The sequence below is a fragment of the Mustelus asterias genome, chromosome 18 (genome assembly GCF_964213995.1).
Source record: "Mustelus asterias chromosome 18, sMusAst1.hap1.1, whole genome shotgun sequence".
In the NCBI taxonomy this organism is placed as follows: domain Eukaryota; kingdom Metazoa; phylum Chordata; class Chondrichthyes; order Carcharhiniformes; family Triakidae; genus Mustelus; species Mustelus asterias.
The window spans coordinates 9,281,470-9,307,360 of NC_135818.1; the positions used below are offsets into that span (position 1 = coordinate 9,281,470).

Consider the following 25,891-nt stretch of genomic DNA (forward strand, 5'->3'; position numbering starts at 1 on the left):
GACACGGGGAGAACGTGCAAGCTCCAGTAACCTGAACCCAGATCCCTGGCGCTGTGAGGCAGCAGTGCTAACCACTGTGCCGCCTTTGTTCTTTGTGTTGAACAGCGGGATCCAGTTAGCGAGATAGATATTCAAACATTGACAACAAAAAACTCGAACAGAAAATAGTCTGTCATGACTCAGAAGTGATGCTGAGGGTGTAACTAAAAGTTGAGGGAGCAATTTTAAAACATGCTGTGCGATGAATCAATGCACATTATTCTTGTCTGACAATGAACCAAGACAACCTGATCTTGCATGGTAATTTTTGCTCACACTTCAGTAACACAGTATGTCACAAAATCATAAAACCTGTCTCCTCTCCCACCAACTAAAGTTTCTCACTCAAGTCTCCCAGCCTTTGCTACAGTTCATCCCGCAATCGAGCTGTCAAGGAGGCACCTTTACCACAGCCACTCATTAAGGATGCATCTCCAATTAGTACTTAAAGCAGTCAGAAACCGGTTAGAGCACCCAAAGTGACAAGGTACTGTGAAACCAGCATAAAATTACCACTCACTTGCCAGGCTTGTCGAGCAGTCCTCCAGTGGAATTCTGACAACACAGTAGGATATACTCTTGTAGTGCTTCTTGATGGAACATCCAGTGTGTCATACTGAGAGCATTTTTCCCTACAAAAGCATTACAGCACAGTACAATTACTACACGTCTACCTGAAACAGGAAAAATAAAATTGATATCCTATTCTGTAGGGTAATTTGGGACGGACACAAATGCTGGCCCTGCCAACCACACCCACATCCCATTAAAAGTCCCAAATGTTTTGAAACGAATAAACTTACTTGTGTCGACTGACGTCAATGCCTTTGTATTTCTGTGACTTACAAACGGACATGCAGGACTGTCTTGGAATCCAGCCGTGAGCAACGGGATTTTTAAAAAGAATTCATGGGACATGGGCGTCGCTGGCTAGGCCAGCACTTCTATTGCCCATCCCTAATTACCCTTGAGAAGATGATGGTGAGCCGCCATCTTGAACAGCTGTAGTCTGTGTGGTGTGGATACACCCACAGTGCTGTTTAGAAGGGAGCTCCAGGATTCCGACCCAGTGAAGGGACGACCAATATATTTCCAAGTCAGGATGGTGAGTGACTTGGAGGGGAACTGGCAGGTAATGGTGTTCCCGTGCATCTGTTGCTCTTATCCTTCTACATGGTAGAGGTCGCGGGTTTGGAAGGTGCTGTCAAAGGGATGAAACGCTCCTTCCTCCATAACCTCTTACTGAACTAAGTCTCTGTATCTTTGGCCCAATTAAGTGTGGAAATAATTGATAAACTACCGCAGAAATGCCAGATTGGTGTCATGGGGAAACTTCAGAGGTTAAAATTCAAGAAGAACCTTTGAATATCATTAATATTCTGAATGAGGACAGATTACACACTGATTCTGGGGAGGAAAGGAAAGGCGGAAAGATGAAAGGGAAGCTTTCTCCGGTACTAATACCCCTCACTGTGAGAAAAACAAATCCTCCACTCATTAAAAATCAAAGTAACAACATTAGCAGAACTGGAAATAACTTCTTCATTAACAAATTCAGAGAGAAAAACCCTGATGTCAACATGACTCAGCTGTTGAAATGAGTTACAATGCCATTAATTATCATCTGTGACCATTTCCTGGTATCTCTCTCCATCTACATCCATCACCCTTTTTCCAAACACACTTCCTTCCACATCCACTCTTGGAAAACAGTCCCCCGTAGTATTTACAACTGCATTTGAAAGCTCCCAACTACTTAGACTCTGGCTATCCATAGAATCCCTAGAGTGCAGACCCATCGAGTCTGCACCAACCGCAATCCCACCCTGGCTCTATTTCTGTAACCCTACTTATTTATCCTGCTAATCCCCCTGACACTAAGGGCAATTTAGCATGGCCAATCCACCTAACCTGCACGTCTTTGGGAGGAAATCAGAGACCCAGAGGAAACCCACACAGACACGGGGAGAACGTGAAAACTCCCACACAGACAGTGACCCAAGGTCAGAATTGAACCCGGATCCCAGGTGCTGTGAGGCAGCAGTGCTAACCACTGTGCCACCCATTCAATACCATCGCCCATTCACTCAATAATTCCCTTACCTCCACCTTTGATGGCTTGGTCCCCAGTAAAACCTTTTAATCTCTTCCACCCTGGTCATGCCCCTGAGAGGGGCCTATATCCTCACTCACTCTAGTATATGGGCGCTTTCTTCAGTATACTTGGTTTAACCACTCATCGCTAGATCTGGGAGGGCCACATCAAGCAGTGAATAGGAGCCTCACTTTCCTCTTTCAAAACTACCCCATTGTACCAGTTCCATCCTGTAAAACAAAGATAACTACTGTTTCTCCTCCGCTATCAAACTGTCTCCTAAACCTCTCTCCCTTATCCCCATGAATTCTTTTGTCACTAAGAATGAATCCATCCAGCCTCCATCTGCATCCCACCTGGCACACTGGAAGATGACTGTAGTCCGCGGAGGCAAATCATCTCAGTCCCAGGGCATCACTGTAGCATTTTGTGTCCAGGCCCGAGTGTGGGCGTCGCTGCTTCATTAATGACTTTCCTTCATCATAAAGTTAAAGTGGGGATGTTTGCTGATGATTAAAAATGTTCTGCACCATTTGAGACTCCTCAGGTCCATATGCAGCAAGACCTGGACAACATTCAGGCTTGGATTGATATGGCAAGCTACATTCGTGCCACACAAGTGCCAGACAATGACCTTTTCCAACAAGAGGGAATCTAACCATTTCCCCAATTACATTCAAAGGAACTACTCTCGTTGAATTCCATACTATCAACACCCTGGGGGTTACCATTGACCAGAAACTGCACTGGACTTGCCATATAAATACTGTGACTACAAGAGCAAATCAGAAGCTGGTAACTCACCTCCTGACTCCCCAAAGCCTATCCACCATCTACAAGGCACAAGTCAGGAGTGTGATGGAATGCTCTCCACTTGCCTGGATGGGTGGAGCTCCAACAACACTCAAGAAGCTCAACACATTTCTAGTTAAAGCAGCCCGCTTGATTGGTATCTTATTCACCATCTTAAACATTCACTCCCTCCACCACCGACAGAGTGGCAGCAGCGAACACCATCTACAAGATGCAACTCGCCGAGGTTCCTTTGACAACTAATCCAAACCCCCACCCCAGCCATTGACATCCACCACAAGTCCTGGTTGCCTAATGCCTGAAACTACAAATTCTAAGCCTTTTTTAAAAAAACCTGTTGATAACCTTGCCCTCTGTAATCTCTCAAGCCCAAATATTCTCTCAACCCCCCTGTCCCACAACTCTTGTGTACCAATCTCTCCCTTTGCACCTCCACTGGTGCCTTTATTTATGGGTTGTGGGCGTCGCTGGCTAGGCCAGCATTTATTGCCCATCCCCAGCTGCCCTTGAGAAGGAGGTGGGGTATGCTGGCCTTCTTGAACTGCTGCAGTCAATGTGTTGGAGGAACACCAACAGTTTTGTGGGTCTTCCCATTCTCTGGAATTATCTGATGAGGACGTAGAAGGATGGGTTAGTAAATTTGTGGATGACACTAAAGTCGGTGGAGTTGTGGACAGTGTGGAAGGATGTTGCAGGTTACAGAGGGACATAGATAAGCTGCAAAGCTGGGCTGAGAGGTGGCAAATGGAGTTTAATGCGGAAAAGTGTGAGGTGATTCACTTTGGAAGGAGTAACAGGAATACAGAGTACTGGGCTAATGGTAAGATACTTGGTAGTGTGGATGAGCAGAGAGATCTCGGTGTCCATGTGCATAGATCCCTGAAAGTTGGCACCCAGGTTGATAGGGTTGTTAAGAAGGCATACAGTGTGTTAGTTTTTATTGGTAGAGGGATTGAGTTTCGGAGCCATGAGGTCATGTTGCAGCTGTACAAAACTCTGGTGCGGAAGCACTTGGAGTGTTGCGTACAGTTCTGGTCACCGCATTATAGGAAGGATGTCGAAGCATTGGAAAGGATGCAGAGGAGATTTACCAGGATGTTGCCTGGTATGGTGGAAAGGTCTTATGAGGAAAGGCTGAGGGACTTGAGGCTGTTTTCATTAGAGAGAAGAAGGTTAAGAGGTGACTTAATAGAGGCATATAAGATGATCAGCGGATTAGATAGGGTGGACAGTGAGAGCCTTTTTCCTCAGATGGTGATGGCTAGCACGAGGGGACATAGCTTTAAATTGAGGGGTGATAGATATAGGACAGATGTTAGAGGTAGGTTCTTTACTCAGAGAGTAGTAATGACGTGGAATGCCCTGCCTGCAACAGTAGTGGACTCGCCAACATTAAGGGCATTTAAATGGTCATTGGATAAACATATGGATGATATTGGAATAGTGTAGGTTAGATGGGCTTTAGATTGGTTTCACAGGTCGGCGCAACATCGAGGGCCAAAGGGCCTGTACTGCGCTGTAATGTTCTATGTTCAAGACCCACATTCAAACCCATCTCTTTAACCAAGTGGCACGTGGCACAGTGGTTAGCACTGCTGCCTCACAGCACCAGGGACCGGGGTTCAATTCTGACCTTGGGTGACTGTGTGGAGTCTGCACGTTCTCCCCGTGTCTGCGTGGGTTTCCTCCGGGTGTTCCAGTTTCCTCCCACAGTCCGAAAGGCATGCTGGTTAGGTGGATTGGCCATGCTAAATTGTCCCTTAGTGACAGGGGGATTAGCAGGGTAAATATATGGGGTTACGGGGATAGGGCCTGTGTAGGATTGTTATTGGTGCAGGGCTCAATGGGCCAAATGGCCTCTTTCTACACTATTGGGATTCTATTCTACGATCATCTATACAGTGAACCATAGAACACAGCCACCAATGGGTAACACACAAAATAAAATGACAGAAAATGACTTGAAACGTTGGCTCTATTCTCTCCCCACAGATGCTGTCAGACCTGCTGAGATTTTCCAGCATTTTCTGTTTTTGTTGCAAAACCAGTTCAAATGAGCTCTCTCATTTCATTAGATGAAGCCCAAGTTCTCCTGACTGGTGTTTCCAATACCCACTGATTCCCTTCACACAAAGGGTTGTGAATCTGTGGAATTCCCTGCCCAGTGAAGCAGTTGAGGCTACTTCATTGAATGTTTTTAAGCAAGGATAGATACATTTCTGAACAGTAAAGGAATTAAGGGTTATGGTGAGCGGGCGGGTAAGTGGAGCTGAGTCCACGAAAAGATCAGCCATGATCTTATTGAATGGCGGTGCAGGCTTGAGGGGCCAGATGGCCTACTCCTGCTCCTAGTTCTAATGTTCACCCAATGGTCTTTTTGTCAATTTGAATAGTGACTGCAGGATATGGAAGTGTGCCCACACATTATTGTTGGGCCAATGCTGTTGCACTCACCATCCATATGGAGTGCACGGTGCAGGAGAGGTAAGAGTCCAGCTTGCCAAAATGAGTAACAGCCATCCACCAGCTTGTTGCACCGACCTTGAAATCCACCTTCAAAGCGCATCTGCCGACTGGTGACCCAGCGCTGTGTGAAACACAATGTCAGTGTGTAATAGAATATCAAGGTGGCACACCAAAATCATTCCATTTTCCTCAAGCTTCCATGACTTTATACAGATCCCCCAAATATTTACTCAATATTGAGTTGACAGCCCACCTATCATCACTTCACAATTTTTATAGGCCCTTGGTCGGAACCTCCTCAGCTCCCTATAAAAGGGCAGGGTAATCAATTCATTCTCACAATGCTAAGAAAAATAACCCATTTTGTTGCAAGAAATTATAAAAGCGAAACACTGTGGATGATGGAATCTGAAACAGAAACAGAAAATGCTGGAAAACCTCAGCAGGTCTGACAGCATCTGTGGAGAGAGAATGGAGCCAACATTTCAAGTCCTGATTACCCTTCCCTACAGCTGCTAGCTCTGATGAAGGGTCATAGAATCCCTACAGTGCAGAAGGAGGCCATTCGGCCGGTCGAGTCTGCATTGACCACAATCTCACCCAGGCCCTATTCCCGTAACCCCACTTATTTACCCTGCTAATTCCCCTGACACTAAGGGCCAATTTAGCATGGCCAATCCACCTAACCAGCACGTCTTTCAGACTGTGGGAGGAAACCGGAGTACCGGAGGAAACCCATGCAGACATGGGGAGAATGTGCAAAGTCCACACAGACAGTGACCAAGACCGGAATTGAACCCGAGTCCCTGGCACTGTGCTAACCACTGTGCCTCCCATCTGGGTCATCTGGACTCGAAACGTTGGCGCTATTCTCTCCCCACAGATGCTGTCAGACCTGCTGAGATTTTCCAGCATTTTCTGGGTTTTTTTTGCAAAATTAGTTCATTTTACTGAAGTGACTAACTTTCAGCTTACCGACCACCATTACCACCATCCCTACAGGAATTACACAGAGCTGCTGCGTAGGTTAACTGCTATTGTCTGCAAATGCTGGATATTAGGGGTTGGATTATGACTTCCTGAATTGCTGAGAGTGGGAAGGAAAAGGATACAATAGTGTGCAGGAAAACCGGCAGTAAGGGCAGCATGCTGGTTGCTGCAATGACATGGTATTTCTAGGTTTGCTGGCCAATTAGGTTGAGTGGGAACAATAGCAACACCGTGATTAGAATTCAACTCCGGTATTTAACGGGAAAACGGGAAATTTGAAGGATGATGGAGTTGGATACAAGATAGTGACGGACCAGAGTGCACAGGTTCCAAAGCTGTTCCCCAAACATTTAAGTTTATTTATTAGTGTCACAAGCAGGCCTACATTAACACTGCAATGAAGTTACTGTGAAAATCCCCTAGTTGCCACACTCCAGCGCCTGTTCGGGTACACTGAGGGAGAATTTAGCATGGCCGATCCACCTAACCAGCGTGTCTTTTGGACTGTGGGAGGAAACCGGAGCACCCGGAGGAAACCCACGCAGACACGGGGAGAACGCACAGACTTCGCACAGACAGTGCTCCAAGCCAGGAATCGAACCCGGGTCCCTGGTGCTGTGAGGCAGCAGTGCTAACCACTGTGCTACCGTGCCGCCCCTATCTGGGGATCTGTTTTAAGTCGTGTATTTACTCAATATTGTGATGCCGCATGTTGCAAAGGCCCACCGAGGGGATACTGCTTGCTATTGATAGGGTAAGGAGCCAGCCGGTGGAACCAAGAAAGTAGTGGAGGAGGTCAGGCAGCTGGAGCGTGGTGCCACGTGACAAGATCCAATGTCAAATACAGTTTAATGACTTCAACAGGGCAGGAAAGGGAAGTAGAGTGGTATATTTGATTACTGATATGTATCACACCAACTTCTTCATCCTGCCTTCTCAAACCTACTCCAGCACACACCACTCCTCACACCAACCTATCGTGCAGGTGCGCCCATCCTAGATGGATTTTTGGTCTCTCAGGGAATCGAGGGATCTGGGGAGCGGGCAGGAAAGTTGAAAGGCAAGATCGGCCATGATTGTATTGAATGGTAGTGCAAGCACCACGGCCTGTGTGGTCCACTGCTCCTACTTCACATGTCCTTGTGCACTCTCTCACATCTCCACCTGTCCATCTGGCACTCACCCTCATCTTTACACAAAGCCTTGCCTCTCCCTCATAGTCATTCTCACCAAATGCACACCACCCATACCATCATTCACAGGTCTCTTTCCTCTACCTCCTCTTACAGAAGGGAGCACAGAACACTAGGAAGAAGCAGAGAGAGACTTGAAGGTGGCCCTTCAGCCAACTCATAGCGCCAGAGGAGGCAAGGCTGGACATCAGTGGACTGTCAGCATGCTCTGACAGCTACCTGGGGGCAGAATTAAATATTAGATAGCCACACGGCACACAACACCCACTCGTGTTGACTTGATGTTAACAGTGACTAAAATATGGTCATTCGCATAATGATCACTTAAAACATTGTTAATTTATGCCCTTAATCTCCCACAGGACCTGCAGGCGTCCTTCTGAGGGAGGCAGATGACTCCTCAGAGGTAGTGCACTGACTCAGAGGGTGCACTGTCATAGGACTAATGCAGACCATGTACCAACTCAGATACTCTCACTTCAGTGGGACTGGTGAGTCTCACATCACGAAGTGAGCAAGAGAAGGACAGCATGGAGAGAGTCTGCTTTGGAGGCCACACGATTCTCCAAGCTCAACTGGATACTGATGCTGAACCATAGGGGCTGTACACAAAAACCATATTTATGAGGCGGAATGTGCGGTGCAATGGCAGGTTTTAGGAACATAGGCCTTTGGAGCAGTATAAGGCCATTCAACCCGTCCAGCCTGCTCCGCATTTGATAAGATCATGGTTGATCTGATTGTGGTCTCAACTCCACTTTCCTGTCTGCCCCCCATAATCTTTGACTCCCTTGTCGATAAAAAGCTTATCCAACTCGAGTCTTGGATAAATTCAATGACCCAGCCTCCATTGCTTTCTGAGGAAGTGAATTCCACAGACCAACAATGACTTTCCAGCCTTACTGTACACACACTGTTGGGAGTCTGGTGGAATCTGTATCAAACACAATGTCAAAAACCTTCAGCTACAGAAAGAGTGGCCATCTGTATGGAATATCAAGTGGGACAAACAAACAAGTATAAGGCGGCCCTCACCAATGGCTTTCACACTATGAAAGCACCCTTAAAGAGGGTTCAGGAAACTCGCGCTGGTCACTACCTGGCCGATCTGGAGTCAAGTGTTCTCCAACGTACGGCTATCGAGGAAATACATCTAGCCCATGAGAGGGATGATGTTGAAAGTGGACACTGAAGTAGGGACTTGACCCAAACCTCTGCCCGTCTCAATTGTTTTCCCCACTTCGGTCCAGGACCCGCGTGCTGCCTCAAGTCCCGATGGCCAGGTTTGCCCCGACGGCCAGGTTTGCCCTGACAAAGGTGCATCTGTAATAGCCTCTGTTGGGTTTCAGAAACCTAGAGGATGTTGACCAATAGCAACTCATCAGTCCGAGGAGGGATCTGCGCATCCTGCTTCAACCTCAGAGGTTGCATCAAGTAGGAAAAGGAAGAGTTGGTAGTTGCACAAGAGTGTGCACATGGATGTGTAACACTCTGTTAGAGTGTTGAATTTCTGTTTAATGTTTGAGCCACATAAATAGTACCTGCATTTCATTCCACCACCTCCATCTTACCCATGTTTTAGTTGATGCCTGGCACTTGAGATGAATGGCAAGATATAAAGTGACATCAAGCAATCATAGAATCATAGAAACCCTACAGTGCAGAAGGAGGCCATTCGGCCCATCGAGTCTGCACCGACCACAATCCCACCCAGGCCCTACCCCCACATATTTTACCCGCTAATCCCTCTAACCTACACAACCCAGGAGTCTAAGGGACAATTTTTAACCTGGCCAATCAACCTAACCCGCACATCTTTGGACTGTGGGAGGAAACCGGAGCACCCGGAGGAAACCCACGCAGACACGAGGAGAATGTGCAAACTCCACACAGACAGTGACCCGAGCCGGGAATCGAACGCGGGACCCTGGAGCTGTGAAGCAGCAGTGCTAACCGCTGTGCTACCGTGCCGCCAATGGCGGGGGGGGGGGGGGGGTGGGGGGAGGGGGGTGTTGGCTGTGAAAGATTATTTTGGGAGTTTACAGCATTGTTTGGTGTTGGAGAGGGGGCTGGAGGGAAAGTAGATTTTACATGCTGTTATCAGATTGATTGGACAGGTGGAATCCAAGTGAACATCACAATAGCACAGGACATCCTGGGCAATGTGCCCATTGCTGGCACCTTGGCCTCATCGCTCCGCCTCCTCCTCAGAACTGTCTGACATGCTGTACTTTCTGCCTAGGTCCAAACCTCACTGCTGTGTAATGCTGTGCAGCATCAGAACAGCACGACCATTCACAGAGACCTTGGGTGGTGCTTATTGAAGGGAGCCTCCCAATTTGTCCAGCTACCTGAAGCACATCTTCAGCATGCTGATGGCTTGGTCTTATGGCTTTGATTATATTGCTCCTTGCTCTCACTGGTTGGGTTCCCTAAGGATGTCATCAGCTGTTTTAAGTGGGTACCCCTCACCTCCAAGCAGTCAGCTGGCAAGCCTGCTTCAAAGTACAAAGATGTTAGATGTGGACTACCACAAGAAACAAAGGGTCGGGGAAAGTGCCTGGGCATCTTGTGCACACCTGCATTAGCATCTTTTTCATGGCTGAACATCAGCTACATATTGATGTTGAGGAAGCCACTGTACTGGATGTATATTCCTTGGTGATCCCGGGCTACCTGAATTGCCAGATGCGTGCAATTGACAATGACATGCGTCAGTCAGAGCCACAAACCAAAGTGCCCGTTCACTCTTATCATTTGTGGCAACTTTTACCTGTCCTGGCAAACAAGTCATCACTCAGCCATCTGACGCAGCTGTTGGCCAGGAGATCCTGCAAACGTCTCAGACAGAGCACTGGAAGGATCCAAAGTGAAAGGGGAGGGTGGTGGCGACCTTGACAGCCTCTGGCAAAGCACTGCCACCAGAATCAGTTGGCAGCAAGTCTTTTTCCAGCAGACTCTGACTATCCTCAGACACCGATGCCAAGGGAGCTGTTCTCTGTCTGCTTCACCCAGTGTTGTGGGCATTGCCTCCAATGACCTGCACCACTCTGATCATCTCCTCTACACCATGGAGCAGGAGGTGTGCAAGGGGCAAATTGCTACTGCTTCTGCTGTTGCTCTTGCTGCCGCTCCTGTTAGTTAATTATTTTAGTCCTCACTCGAGGTCCAGAGCAAAACTGCAAAAGTGGATTCCGTGCTGAACTGACAGATCACATCTCCAAACTAGAGATCAGACATACAATCCCCTGAATTTGCGACAGGAACCATTCAGTACTATCAGGTAAGAAATCTGCTGTGACTTTTCAGTGCTTATTGTCCCACAGTAAAATTCAGAAGCTGGTTTGATATTGCTTTCATTGAGCGATTAACACATTACAATTTACAACCCATTTCTCCTGAGGGGGTAACTCACATGCAACTGACTGCGCTGCCATTAAACACAGAAAGAGGGAAGTTGGAACTGGCTTGCTGACACAGGTTGAGTTCTGCACAAGCCATTTACAATACATCCTGAAAGCAGTGGGGCTCTCGCACTGACCCTTGGGGAACATCAACATTTAGCATTCCTCCATATAACCAATTGTCACAACTTGTTGTGTTTGTCCTTAAGCCAATTTTTATACAAGCTCACTGAGCCTCCTATTCCATGAGCCTCAATTTTGACGATCAGACTTTTGTGGGGTTCTGTCTCAAAATCCAGACGGATAACATTCATTGTGTTCCCGTCAAACTTCCCTGTTACTTCATCAAAAATTCTGTTGGATAACTCAAACACATGCTGGTTCTCATTAATTAACAAATTCATTGATTTCTTTCCCCCTGAATATTCTTTCGAAAACTTTACCCACTACTGATGTTAAACTGACTGGTCTGGAGTTACTAGGGATGCTCTTACATACACTCTTGAATAAGGGTGTCACATTTGCCACTCCCGAATCCTCTGGCACCTCCTGCAGGTTAACAGTAACCATTTAAACTGCAAAATTGAGATGTTGAGTCAATATTGAGAAAGGCTACGACTAGTTAAAAGAACAGTTAAAGTATATTTATTAGTCACAAGTAAGGCTTACATTAACACTGCAATAAAGTTCCTGCGAAATTCCCCTAGTCGCCACAGTTCGGTGCCTATCCGCGTCAATCCACCTAACCAGCACGTCTTTCAGACTGTGGGAGGAAACCGGAGCACCCGGAGGAAACCCACGCAGACACGGGGAAAACGTGCAAACTCCACACAGACAGTGACCCAAGCCGGGAATCGAACCCAGGTCCCTGGCGCTGTGAGGCAGCAGTGCTAACCACTGTGCCACCCAAACAGATTGATGAACTTGCTGAATAGGCTCATAATTGTGGAGATGCCGGCATTGGACTGGGGTGGGTACAGTAAGAAGTCTCACAACACCAGGTTAAAGTCCAACAGGTTTATTTGGAATCACTAATGAAGCAGCAGCAGCACTCCGAAAACTCGTGATTCCAAATAAACCTGTTGGACTTTAACCTGGTGTGGTGAGACTTCTTACTAGGCTCATAATTGGCAAATGAATGCAGTATCATTAATTTTGAGGTGGTGCATTTTGTTAGGAAGAATGAAGGGGGCCCATACTGCTTGGTCAGTAAATGGAATAGGGGATGGAGAAACAAAGGGACATAGGGGTACAGATATACTAATCACTAGAATTAGTGATGCAGGTTAATAAGGCCGTGGAAAGTGAAGAATAAAACACTGGGGTTCATTTCTAGAGGGGAGAATTGAAATGCAAAGAAGTTAGGTACTTGTGTCAAACATTAGTTAGACCACAATAGGGTACCATACACTGCACTGGTCCCCATATTACAGAAATGATATAGAGGCACTGGAAAAGGTGCAAAAAAGACTTACAGAAATGGTAGCAGAACTGAAATGAAATTATATTCATCAGGAAAATCTATCAGGCTCTCTTTCCTAGAAAAGGCAAGGCCCAGGGGAGATTGAGAGAGGTGTTCATTGACTATGAAAGGATCATATGGAAGGGCAGAACACATTTTGCTGAAATATTTCACCTATTGCATTGTACTGAGAATCCATACCAGGTTAACAAACTTCTTACTGTGTTTACCCCAGTCCAACGCCAGCATCTCCACATCCTGAGAATCCATGTCAGTTCCCCACCAACTTCACCCACAATTGCAGTTGGTGAAACAAAGAACAGCAAGGAGTACATGAAAGAATTCACCCGGCAACATTGTGCACATTCTATGAATGATGGAGCTCCATTGTGTTTCTAAACCTCAGACCCAGTATCCCATACTCCTGCACACTGACATTTACTTGTCTCTCATCTTTATTTTTCCCACACTATACTCCATCTCGTTTGAAACGTCAATCCTTTTGCAGCGTGTCTGAATTCTTCTCAGAGCTTAACTTTCCTGTCTAACTTCGCATCATCAACCGACTGTTTACATTACACTAGGTCCCCTCATCTAAATCACTGATGGGAGAGTTGTAGACAGTAAGTAGCTGAGGCCCAAGCATTGATCCTTATGGAACCTCACTGGTTAAAACCTAACATGAAAATGACTCATTTATGACCTCTGGTGATTTTGCGTGCAGGACTGTTGCAGTATAGCTGTGTTATCTTAAGTATGCACACAGTCTGGGATCCAAAAGGCCACATGGTTACTCAAGGAAAGCTGACTTTTAGTGCCTTGAGATGTTTACTCGCAAGTGCTCTATAAATATATAAAATATATGCAAGCTGTTGTTGCTGAAGTTGTTCAGCTTTTCATTCAATAATTTTTTTCAGAGAGTGTACTATAGTTATTTCTTGTCTTCTTTAATTGAACGAGCTTGTATTTAACGAAGAAGAGATAGCACTGGAATGGAGTCTTTGTGCCTTGCTCTCTTTCACTGTATTAATATATAAACCAGAGGTGGAACAGAGAACTCTAAGTTGTCCTTCTCACAAGAAAGCTTTTAAAAAGTTTATTTATTTGTCACAAGTCAGCTTACATTAACACTGCAATGAAGTTACTGTGAAAAATCCTCTAGTCACCACACTCCGGCGCCTGTTCGGGTACACTGAGGGAGAATTTAGCATGGCCAATACACCCTAACCAGCACATCTTTCGGACTGTGGGAGGAAACCGAAGCACCCTAAAGAAACCTACGAAGATACGGGGAGAATATGCAGACTCTGCACAGACAGTGACCCAAGCCAGGAATCGAATCTGGGTCCCTGGCGCTGAGGCAGCAGTGCTAACCATTGTGCCACTGCGCTAACCATTCCTTATCCATCTCATGACATTATCCAAGATTATCTGTTGCATAGAGTCACAGTTTTGCTCACAGGGTGTGAGGGTTAATTGATGGAAATTGATTTTTAGAAAGTTATGCACAAGAAAGAAAATTGGAACAGAGACCGGAATATAAACAGCTGCTTCTGGTGCTCTTATGAACTGACCAGCAACATATTTGAAGATCTCTGCGCTACTGCATTGATTACTGCAAGTATAGTCACCCACAGAACTCAGAAGGCACAAGGGCGACACGATGGCACACTGGTTAGCACTGCTGCCTCAAAGCTCCAGGGACCAGGGTTCAATTCCAGTCTCGGGTCTGAGTTTCCCTGTGTCCTTGTGTTCTCCCTGTGTCTGCGTGGATTCCCTCTGGACGCTCCGGTTTCGTCCCACAGTCCAAAGATGTGCGGGTTAGGTAGATTGACCACAGTAAATTGCCCCATTAACACCCCAAAATGTGTAGGTTAGATGGATTGGCCATGTTAAATGTTTGGAGCTACAGGGATAGGGTAGGGAAGACAGCCTGTGTAACATACTCTGTCAGAGAGTCGGTGCAGACCTGATGGGCCAAATGGCCTCCTCTGCACAGCAGGGATTTTATGATTCTAAAGGTTCAAGTCAATATTGGATCTTGGATAATACATCCGTCAGAGAACCACAAGGAACTTGGCAAGCATCCCAAAATTACAACCCAGAGAACGCCACAATGCTTCCCCTGAATTGCAGTTCATGTGAAGTTCCTAGCGTGTCAACAGTGTACAAGATCAGTCTGCTAAGATTCAGTTAGTAGAATTCTCACCTCTTGAGTCAGAAGGTTCCTGGTTCAAGACTCCAGGTCCTGAGCACAAAAATCAACGCTGACACTTTAGTGCAATACTGAGAGAGTGCTGCAGCACTGGAGGTACCGTCTTCTGCATGGGGCGTTGTCTGCCCACTCAGATAGACATCCCACGGTATCAAAGAAGAGCAGGGGAGCTATCCCTAACATCCCAGCCAATACTTATCTCTCAATCAATATTACAAAAATAGAGTATCTGGTCATCATTTTGGGTACTTGCCTGGCTGCTGCATTTCCGAAATTACAACACTTACAAATGTACTTCAAAAAGAACTTATTTGGCTATAAACCTCCAAGGTTGCGATATGTAGCACGGTGGCAAACACTACTGCCTCACAGCGCCAGGGACCCAAGTTCAATTCCAGCCTTGGGTCACTGTCTGTGTGGAGTTTGCACGTCCTCCCCGTGTCCGCATGGGTTTCCTCCGGGTACTCTGGTTTCCTCCCACAGTCCAAAGATGTGCAGGTTATGTGGATTGGCCATGCTAAATTGCCCCTTAGTGTTGATGCGCAGATTACGTGAATTGGCCATGGGAAATTTGTGGGGTTACGGGGGATAGGGCTGGGGAAAGGGCCTGGTTAAGATAGTCAGAGTCGGTGCAGACTCGATGGACCAAATGGCCTCTACTACACTGTTGGAATTTCATAATTCCATGATTCTATGATTCCATGATTCTATGCAATATAAAGATGCCACAGAGACCAAATGAGAGAAATCAAATAATCTATTTTGGAGCTATTGTTTGAGCAATTAGTCTATGGCAAAGACATTTGGCTAACACCCCTGCCTTCTTCAAACGCAACACCCACGTCCACCTGAACAGAAAGATAGATCAAGAAAATGCACTTGCAAAAATACATTACTCTAACCACTTGTGTCAAGCTAAATTATGCGCTCAAGTCCTGGAATGGACTTTGAATTCACAATCTCCTGAAATTAAAGCACAGAATCGTCTCAGACAGAAGGGATAAAGTAAGGATTTGGCTCGGCATGGGCCTTAAGTGGAGAAAGGGTCTAATTAGACCTTTTAGCAAGGGGAAAAGGGGGCACCTCTCCCAAACCTGAACCCTCAACCCACTCCACTGATCCAGGGTGAATACCTTGCACTCCACTATTTAGGAGACAACTTCCGAATAGACACAGTCTGCCCAGAAGAATTGGACGGAAACGACAATACTCCGGTGGATGGTTCACAATATTTGTATCCCACAAGGAAAGAATTCACTTTCAACTCGAAGCTACTGAAGTTGCACTGTATGATAGACTTATTTCCTTTTGTAGACTTATTAATAGTACACTCTGGTCATTATTCAATTATCCTTCGGCTCTCTCTAGGTAATTCCCCTCCCAGAGTGCCGAAAAGCAGGGGCTCTACAGTATTGTGGGAAATCACCCAGTGGTAGCCTATATCTCTCTCTCATCGTGATCTTTACCTCTGCCAAACTATGTATGTAAACCCAGAGGAATCTGATACAAAATATGAAAGTATGGAACAGAAAGCCCTGAAAAAGGAAGCACTCACACCTTTGGTTCCTTTCTAGCCTTTGTTAATCAAGATCATTTTGGCTCTCATGACTGTTGGGTGAGCCCCAACTCCCCATACCTTTGACTGCGTCTAGCCTTGCCTTGCCAGCTAGTTAGGCTTTCAGTAATGTGCCTGGGTGGAGAACAGCAAACTCTGTTTGGTAATTGCTTTTAGCTGCTGAATTTATCCTGTGCCTCTAAGATCTCACTCCAGGTTTCGAAAGTAGTAGGGCATCACATCAGACCTAGTTTTAAGTTAAAAATATCGAGTGAATTTATTTAACAGAAGATGAATAAGCAAATAAGTCGTCACATCATACACACACATACAGATGGTAGACAACATTCTTGCACCTACTTCCTTGAATGAATCTTCAAAAAATATTTACTCTAAAAACTGAGCTAACTCTTTGCACGTAAACTCTGAAATGACAATTTCTTTTCATTGAGTTTTTCCACTGTGGGAGCCGTGTTAATGTAAAATATCCCTTCGAAATTTCAAAGATTTAAAAAATCTTTTCCTCAGATTTATAGACTGAATCCGCCATCTTTTGCATTCCCAACTAAAGAATTACCAGGTGCCCTGGATTTTGAATATCCTTCCATTTAGGAAGGAGCTGTAAAATCTTGTAACAAATGGAACCAAATTATCACAAAGTTGTTAAAGTTTGAATTAATCTCTTTTCCATCCATGGTAAAGCAACAAATCTTGCAACACTAAGATAAGGTTAGTTCAGGAATGCAAGACTGTTTTTTTAAAATTTCTTTCTTGGGATATGGGTGTTGCTGACAAGGCCTGCATTTGTTGCCCGTCCCTAATTGCCCCTTGAACCGAGTGGCTGGCTTGGCTATTTCAGAGGACAGTTCAGGGTCAACCACATTGCTGTGGCTCTGGAGTCAGCATTTCCTCCGGAACCCAATAATATTTGATGGGCTCGGCAGGAGCCACTCCCGCAAGTCTAAACAAAAGCATAGGAAACCTAGAGAATCTGCAAACAAGATATAGGCCAGTGGTTAATGGAGGAGGAATAGCAAGGGGTTTGTAACCAGATACTCAACACAATTCCGCAGCAAAATGGATTGTGGCCAACTCAAGATTATACAATGTGCACATATGTCCCATGCGAGCGCCACAAATCACGCTCTTCTGTCTCCAGATGATTGTTGGATGTTCTGTCGCCAGAAGAACAGAGAAGATTCTGAGCCATTCCTTATGGAAATCAGGACAACCACAAGGGTGACTAACCACATCTGTAACTCGAAAGAATGAAGTCCAGTGCCTGTTGAGCCTACCCTCTAGAGAGGCACAACACAAAGGCTAACCAGCTTTAGCTATTAGCTGCAAGAAACTGAAATCCCCCTGAAGCAAACATAACCAAATGTGTGACATATTTGAAACCAAGCAAGTGCTGTTCAGCCGCTGTACAGAGTTGAAGATATGTAATAGCAGTCTGGATTCACTCTTGAAGGCTTTGTCACTCTAATCGGACATTCCCCAACACCAACCTACCCATTAGAACAATGGATGTCCTGCATCTTTACCCAGACTAACTTGTTGCTAATAACTAGCCACATTGATCCTATTCCAAGCATAGTCATGCCAAAAGTGTACTCTTCATTGCAAGCTGTGTAACCTAATCTATCATAAATTTAATAAATTTGTATGCAAGAGTAGATTCTTGAAAATTCTTTTTTCTTCCAAAAGCACCAGTCCATAAGCCTGAGGTCACGTACCAACCGACTCGAGAACAGCTTCTTCCCTGCTGCCATCATTCCTTTGAATGGACCTACCTCACATTAAGTTGATCTTTCTCTACACCCTAGCTATGACTGTAACACTACATTCATTCTGCACACTCTCCTTTCCTTCTCTATGAACGGTATGCTTTGTCTGTAAAGCATACGAGAAACAATACTTTTCACTTTATACTAATACATGTGACAATAAATAATCTAATCAAATCAGCCCTTACCAACAAATGTTTATTTTCATTTATGGGATGTGGGCATTGCTGGCTGGCCAGCATTTATTGCCCATCCCTTGTTAACCTTGAGGTGGTGGTGGTGAGCTGCCTTGAATCACTGCAGTCTCCGAGATGTAGGAACACCCACAGTGCTGTTAGGGAGGGAATTCCAGCATTTTGACCCAGTGACAGTAAAAGAATGGCAATATATTTCTAAGTCGGGATGGTGAGTGACATGGAGGAGTAATTCCAGGTGGTGGTATTCCCAGGTATCTCTTGCTCTTATCCTTCTAGATGGTAGTGGTCGTGGTTTGGAAAGTGCTGCCTAAGGAACCTTGATGAGTTGGTGGTGGAGGGAGTGAATGTTTGTGGAAGGGTTGCAATCAAGCAGGCTGCTTTGTCCTGGATGGGTGTGAGTGTGTTGTTGGAGCTGCACTCATCCAGGCAAGTGGAGGGTATTCCATTACACTCCTGATTTATGCCTTATAGATGGTGGATAGGCTCTGGGGAGTCAGGAGGTGAGTTACTTGCTGCAGGATTCCTAGCCTTTGACCTGCTCTAGTAGCCACAGTATTTATATCGCTAGTCCAGTTCAGTTTCTGATCAATGGTAAACTTCAGGATGTTGTAGGTAGGAGAATTCAGCGATGGTAATACCATTGAATGTTTAGTGGTGACGGTTAGATCCTCCCTTGTCAAAGATAGTCATTGCCTGGCACTTGTGTGGCACGAATGTTTCTTGCCACTTGTCAGCCCAAGCATGGATATTGTCGGTGTCTTGCTGCATTTGGACACAAACTGTTTCAGTATCTGAGGAGTCATGAATCATAGAAACCCTACAGTGCAGAAAGAGGCCATTTGGCCCATCGAGTCTGCACCGACCACAATCCCACCCAGCCCCAGATCCCTACATATTTACCCGCTAATCCCTCTAACCTACGCATCTCAGGACACTAAGGGGCAATGTTAGCATGGCCAATCAACCTAACCCGCACATCTTTGGACTGTGGGAGGAAACCGGAGCACCCGGAGGAAACCCACGCAGACACGAGGAGAATGTGCAAACTCCACACAGACAGTGACCCGAGCCGGGAATCGAACACAGGTCCCTGGGGCTGTGAAGCAGCAGTGCTAACTACTGTGCTGCCGTGCCGCCCAACACTAACACAATGGTGCTGAACAGTTGTGCAATCATCAGCAAACATCCCCACATCTGACCTTATGATGAAAGGAAGGTCATTGATGAAGCAGTTGAAGATGGTGGGCCTAGGACCCTACCTGAGGAACTCCAGTGATGTTCTGGAGCTAAGATGATTTACCTATTTACTTAGTCAGTAAACATTTAATTACCCACTGTGCCAAGGCCTCAGTCGTGTTATTCTATTTATTATGAACTGAATGCATTTCATTAAAAGTTTGTGTTGATGAATTATGTTCAAAAATTACATTTCCTTCAAAAGTTCCTGATTCATGTATTTCCAAGTGCAAACTTTGGGTTCTACTGTTTTGATTTAAAACAAACTACTTACACTCCATTCAACATATAGAAATGTTCAAATACAAATCCATCCTAAACAAGTTTCTCAGCAAAAAGCCAGCAGCGCAAACACACGAGCTGTACCAACGATACTGTACCAACTCCGCTCACAAGAGATGGATGAACAATACACGTGACGTCTGTCAAAGGATTGTGACAGAACAGCAAGTTGGCACAATTTCTTTCACAACCAAGCATTCGGTGAAGTCTGAATTTCAGCAGACGTACCTGTGCGTCTAAGGGAATGGATTGTAATTTAAAAATAAAAGCTAGATGGTGCCATATCTTTACTTTCATGCCAACAACACAGCATGCCCAAATGCAAGATCGCAATGAATTTGGCAATTTATGTGCCTAAATTATAACTTGCCAAGTAGAGTTTCAATCAGTGCGACTGGACAGATATTCTTTAACCACATAATTGAATTACTTGCAAAAATGCCAGTTTATCCAAAGATGCGTCAGTCACTCCAATTAACAGCAATGTTACAAGTTCAAATGAATGATTCAACAGTGCCAGAAAATATGCTTAGAAAATCTTTCATATTACCTTTCAACCCATGAAAGCACAAAACTCTAGAAATGACTAAAAGTTAGAGTTTATTTATTAGTCACAAGTAGGCTTACATTAACACTGCAATGAAGTTACTGTGAAAATCCTCTAGTCGCCACACTCCAGCACCTGTTCGGGTACATGGAGGGAGAACCCAGGGACCCGGGTTCAAATCTGGCCTTGGGTGACTGTGCACCTAACCAGCACGTCTTTCGGACCGAGGGGAAACCAGAACACCCAGAGGAAACCCACGCAAACACTGGGAGAATGTGCGGAGTCTGCACAGTGACCCAAGCCGGGAATCGAATCTGGGTCCCTGGCGCTGTGAGGCAGCAGTGCTAATCACTGTGCAGCCCACTATGAAACATCTTGGGCTGGTTTACGATATTGTTGGTGCTCTGTAAGAGTAAGTTGCTGTTTAATGCTCATACGGTCTCAGCTTACATAGAACTGACTGCTCAGAACTATGGAACTTAGGAACAGGGCTGGGTAAACCACAATCCGCCTGGATCGTAAACAGACCGGAAGCTGAGAATTTGGTGATAGCAGGAACTGAGGGTTTTGTAACCACTACTCTGTCTTCAGGTATTGTCCCACTAAATCTGCCGTCACCACCTTCTCTGCAAAAAGCCAATGCTAGAACTCTCAGTGAATCAATGAATCCCTACAGTGCAGAAGGAGGCCATTTGGCCCATTGAGTCTGTACCGACCACAATCCCACCCAATCCCTATCCCATAATCCCTCATACTTACCCTGCTAATCCCCGACACTAGGGTTAATTTAGCATGATCAACCTAACCCGCACATCTTTGGAATGTGGGAGGAAACCCACGCAGACACAGGGAGAACATACAGACTCTGCACAGACAGTCACCCAAGGCCAGATTTGAACTCGGGTCCCTGGCGCTGTGAGGCAGCTGTGCTAACCACTGTGCCACCCGATAAAATCCTCGTAATTACTACATGTTCAAACACACTTTCCTTGCTCATCAAGTCCTGGGATGGGACTCGAACCTACAGCTTCTGGCTCAGAGGCAGGGAGGCTACCCACTGCGCCACAAGAACTCAGTGACATCATGGAAAGCATAGTGTCAGTTTTTACACTGACGACACCCATCTCTAACTCACCACCACCTCTCTCCACTCCTCCATTTTACCAAATTATCAGACTGCTCTCCGACATCCAGGACTGGATGAGCAGAAATTTCCTCCAGTCAACTATTGGGAAGACTGAAGCCATCATTTTGGGTCCCTGCTCCAAACTTCAGTCCCGAGCTACCAACTCCAACCCTTTACCTGACAACCAGTTTACTCACCAGCTCAGTGTCACTTCTGACATCGAGATGAGCTTCCGATTTCAGATTCGCGTCATCATTAAGACTACCTATTTCCACCTTCATAACATTGCCCAACTTCACCCCGATCTCAGCTCATCCGCTACTGAAACCCTGATTCATGTCTTCATTACCTCGAGACATATCTATTACAAGAGATTCCAGAGATGAGGGGTTTGTCGTATGAAGAGAGATTGAACAGTTTAGGCCTATACTCTCTGGAATTTAGAACAATGAGGGGAGATCAGATTGAGGTATACAAGATGATAAAAGGTATGGATAAAGTAGATGTGGAGCAGATGCTTCCTCTTGTGGGACATTCTAGGACGAGAGGTCATAGTCTTGGGATAAGGGGCAGCAAATTTAAAACAGAGTTGAGGAGAAACTACTTCTCCCAAAGGGTTGTGAATCTGTGGAATTCGCTACCCCAAAGTGCGGTGGATGCTGGGACAGAGTAAATTTGAGGAGTTAGACAGATTTTTAATTGGTAATGGGTTGAAGGGTTATGGGGAGGAGGCAGGAAAATGGGGATGAGGAGCATATCAGCCATGATCGAATGGTACAGCAGACTAGATGGGCCAAATGTCCTAATTCTGCTCCTATATCTTATGAACTTATGAACACAATCCTTACTGGTCTCCCAAATTCAATTCTCCGTAAACTTGGGATCACCGAAAGCTCACAGCAAGTCCAGTTTCCCCCATCAGTCCTGTCATTGTCACCCACTCAATCGCCAGTTTGATTTTTCAATTCTCATCCTTGGTCTCAGATCCCTCCAAGGCCTCACCCTTTCTAAAGATGTGTGGGTTAGGTTGATTAGCCATGCTAAATTTCTCCTTAGTGTCAGAGGGATTAGGAGGATAAATATGTGGGGTTACGGGAATAGGACCTTGGGTGGGATTGTGGTCGGTGCAGGCTCAATGGGCTGAATGGCCTCCTTCTGCACTGTAGGGATTCTATGATTCCTGTGTAATCTCCTCCGGGAATATTTGCTCTCTGCTAATTCTAGCAGCTGGGGCAACCACTATTTTAACCGTTCCACTACTGGTGGCTGGACCTTCAGTTGCCCAGGTCCTAAGCACAGGAATACCCTTCCTACATCTCTCTACCCTTCTTTAAGGCACTTCATTTTGGCCTTTTTAGGCATCTGACTTAATATTAAGTGATTTGGTGTCATAGTTTGTTTACTAATGCTGCTGTGAAGTACCTTTTATTCCATTTACACAGCACTGTTAACGTAGATTATTGTTATTGTATTTTCTGCTCACGATATAGTCTCCTCTACACTGGGGAGTTCAAGCATGGATTGGGTGATTGCTTTGTGGAATACCTCTGCTCAATCCTAAAGCGTGATCCTGAGCATTGGGTTGCCTGTCATTTTAACTCTTGTCGCATTCCTGATCTGGCCTTTTGTAGAATCCCGACAGTGCAGGAGGCCATTCGGCCCATCAAGTGTGTACCGACTCCCTGAAAGAGTATCTTATCCAAGCCCTCTCCCCCACCCTATCCCCGTGACCCTGTTCATTCACCATGTCGAGTCCATCTAACCTACACATCTTGAGACATTAAGGGGCAATTTAGCATGGCCAATCCACCAACCTGCACTTTGGAATGTGGGAGGAAACCGGAGCATCCGGAGAAAATCCACACAGACACGGGGAGAAAGTGTAAACTCCACACAGACAGTGACCCGAGGCTGGAATTGAACCCGGGTCCCTGATGCTCTGAGGCAGCAGTGCTAACCACTGTGCCACCTCCTACAATAGCCTCCAGCAACATTGTAATGCACCCGAATGGCAGCAGGCGGAATAGTACCGCATCAATAACACCCTTCTGGCCTCAACAATTTCAGATTAGAAGCTGCGCTCCCATACATTTTTACAGCAGTTGCTGGGAATAAATTCTACTATACAGTAAACTCTCCAGTCTGGAATGCTTAGGACCAAGTCACTATTTGGGATTGTGGAATTTTCTGACTTATAGAATAATGTTAGAACATCTAACTCCAAGCGTGTGAACCATAAAAACACAGATATAAATATTCACCTGAAACATAGAAACAGTGATAAAACATTATAACGTAGCAATAAAAATTGTTTAACTTATCCATATAAAAGTGTCTTCGCCCAAAGTACACTAAAATGATGCTGATGACATCCGGGGAGGCATTAAAGTATTAAGGACTTAGGAAAGCTAAGGAATGGATTGGAGATGCAAAGCCAATTTTGAACCGGGAACAGGAATAGGGAGATGGCAGGGGTTAGGGCTGTGCAAGGTGAACAGCAGACCCTTTTCTACTAGCCATGGCTATGAGGCCTGGCCGATTACAACAGTTGGGTTCATCATCATCCCAAAATAGGTGCACGGCTGCAGCTGTCTAACGGACACGATGAGAAAGAAACAACATTTCCCCGCTCTGGCTCAAGAGCAACTGGAGCCCGTTTACCCTGATTTTTTGTATTCACTCGTGGGACATAGGCGTGCGTCGCTGGTTGGCCAGCATTTATTACCCATCCCTAGTTGCCTGAGGGCAGTTGAGAGTCAACCACATTGCTGTGGCTCTGGAGTCACATGTAGGCCAGACCAGGTAAGGACAGCAGATTTCCTTCCCTAAAGGACATTAGTGAACCAGATGGGTTTTTCCGACAATCGACAATGGTTTCAGTCAGCATGGTGGCAGAATGGTTAGCACTGCTGCCTCACAGCGCCAGGGAACTGGGTTCGATTACCAACTTGGATCACTGTCTGTGTGGAATTTGTATGTTCTCCCCGTGTCTACGTGGGTTTCCTCTGGGTGCTCCGATTTCCTCCCACAGTCCAAAGATCGCGGGTTAGGTTGATTGGCCATGCTAAATTGTCCCTTAGTGTCCTAGGATGCGGAGGTTAGAGAGATTAGCGGGGTAAATGTGTGGGGTTGTGGGAATAGGGCCTGGGCTGGGGTTGTTGTTGGTGTAGACTTGATGGGCCGAATGGCCTCCTTCTGCACTGTAGGGTTTTTATGATTTTTATGGTCATCAGTAGAATCGTAATTCCAGATATTTTAAAATTGAATTTAAATTCCACCATCTGCCGTGGCGGGATTTGAACCCGGGTCCCTGGAACATTAGCTGAGTTTCTGGATTAATAGTCCAGCGATAATACCACTAGGCCATGGCCTCCCCCTATCTGCATATTTTAAAAGGAGGTCCTCACCTGTTTCAGGCAGGGTAATACAGAAGACATCAGTGGGAATGTCACCCGGCAGTTTTAACCCAGGATCACTCAGGCGGTCGGGGCTAAACAAACAAAATGCTGTTCTTTTTTTGGAACAATACAAAGGAAGGGGTGGAATACTGAGCTCTGATTGTTGCTGGATCAGAACATTTGAGTCCATGGAGTTGCCTGGGTCTGTTCAAATAATTTCAGGACACCTCGAGTGGGATTCTCTGGAAATTCCCATCTGACTTCAATGAATCTTTACATGGTCCTCCCCCCTGCCTGCTAGAATTCCTGTGTCGGGTGGGATGGGAGAATTCCGGCCCTTATGTTCCTGCACCGTAGATTTCCAGAATGGAGAGGTTACAGCTATTACCACTTACACCTCATTTAGACACAACTTTTATTACTTTACTTGCCATTATCCTCTTGATTTCATCTTGCCCCATCATCCCTTTTGTCAGTTGATCTCTCCTGTCATCCACAGTCCCTCCCTTTCAGCCCCCACCCCACTTTTCCCTGTGCCTGCATTTGCTTAAAATGGGTGACATCTTTTTTTAAAACTATTTTTAACAATTTAAATATCTCCCACTCTGAGGACAGGTCATCAACCGGAAACGTCTACTCCTGTTTCTCTCTCCACAAATGCTGCCTGACCTGCTGAGCGTTGAGTATTTTCTGCTTTAAGTCCTCCAGCATCTGCAGCCATTTTTTCCCATCTTATGGATAGCTCATTAGGCCTCATGGTGATTTACTAGGGACTCCCATTTTAGTATCACCTGCAAATGCAGACACCGCTTCCTCTACCCTACATCTTTAAAGTTAAAGTTTATTTATTAGTCACAAGCAATGAAGTTACTGTGAAATTCCCCTAGTTGCCACAGTCCGGCGCCTGTTCAGGTCAATGCACCTAACCAGCACTTCTTTCAAAATGTGGGAGGAAACCGGAGCACCCACACGAAACCCACGCAGACACGGGGAGAACGTGCAAACTCCACAGTGACCCAAGCCAGGAATTGAATCTGGGTTCCTGGTACTGTGAAGCAGCAGTGCTAACCACAGTGCCACCATGCC

At 45.8% G+C, this 25,891-nt stretch overlaps 1 protein-coding gene across 1 annotated transcript in view; it reads right to left on the minus strand.

The window, feature by feature from the left end:
- Positions 1-25,891, minus strand: part of fntb (farnesyltransferase, CAAX box, subunit beta) — a 110,791-nt gene that overhangs the window by 7,164 nt on the left and 77,736 nt on the right. Inside the window, exons 9-10 of the mRNA XM_078233397.1 lie at positions 5,402-5,534; positions 560-671 (exon numbers count right to left, since the gene is read on the minus strand). Of these exons, the coding sequence (XP_078089523.1) occupies positions 560-671; positions 5,402-5,534 (245 nt within the window). The remainder of the gene's footprint in view (positions 1-559; positions 672-5,401; positions 5,535-25,891) is intronic.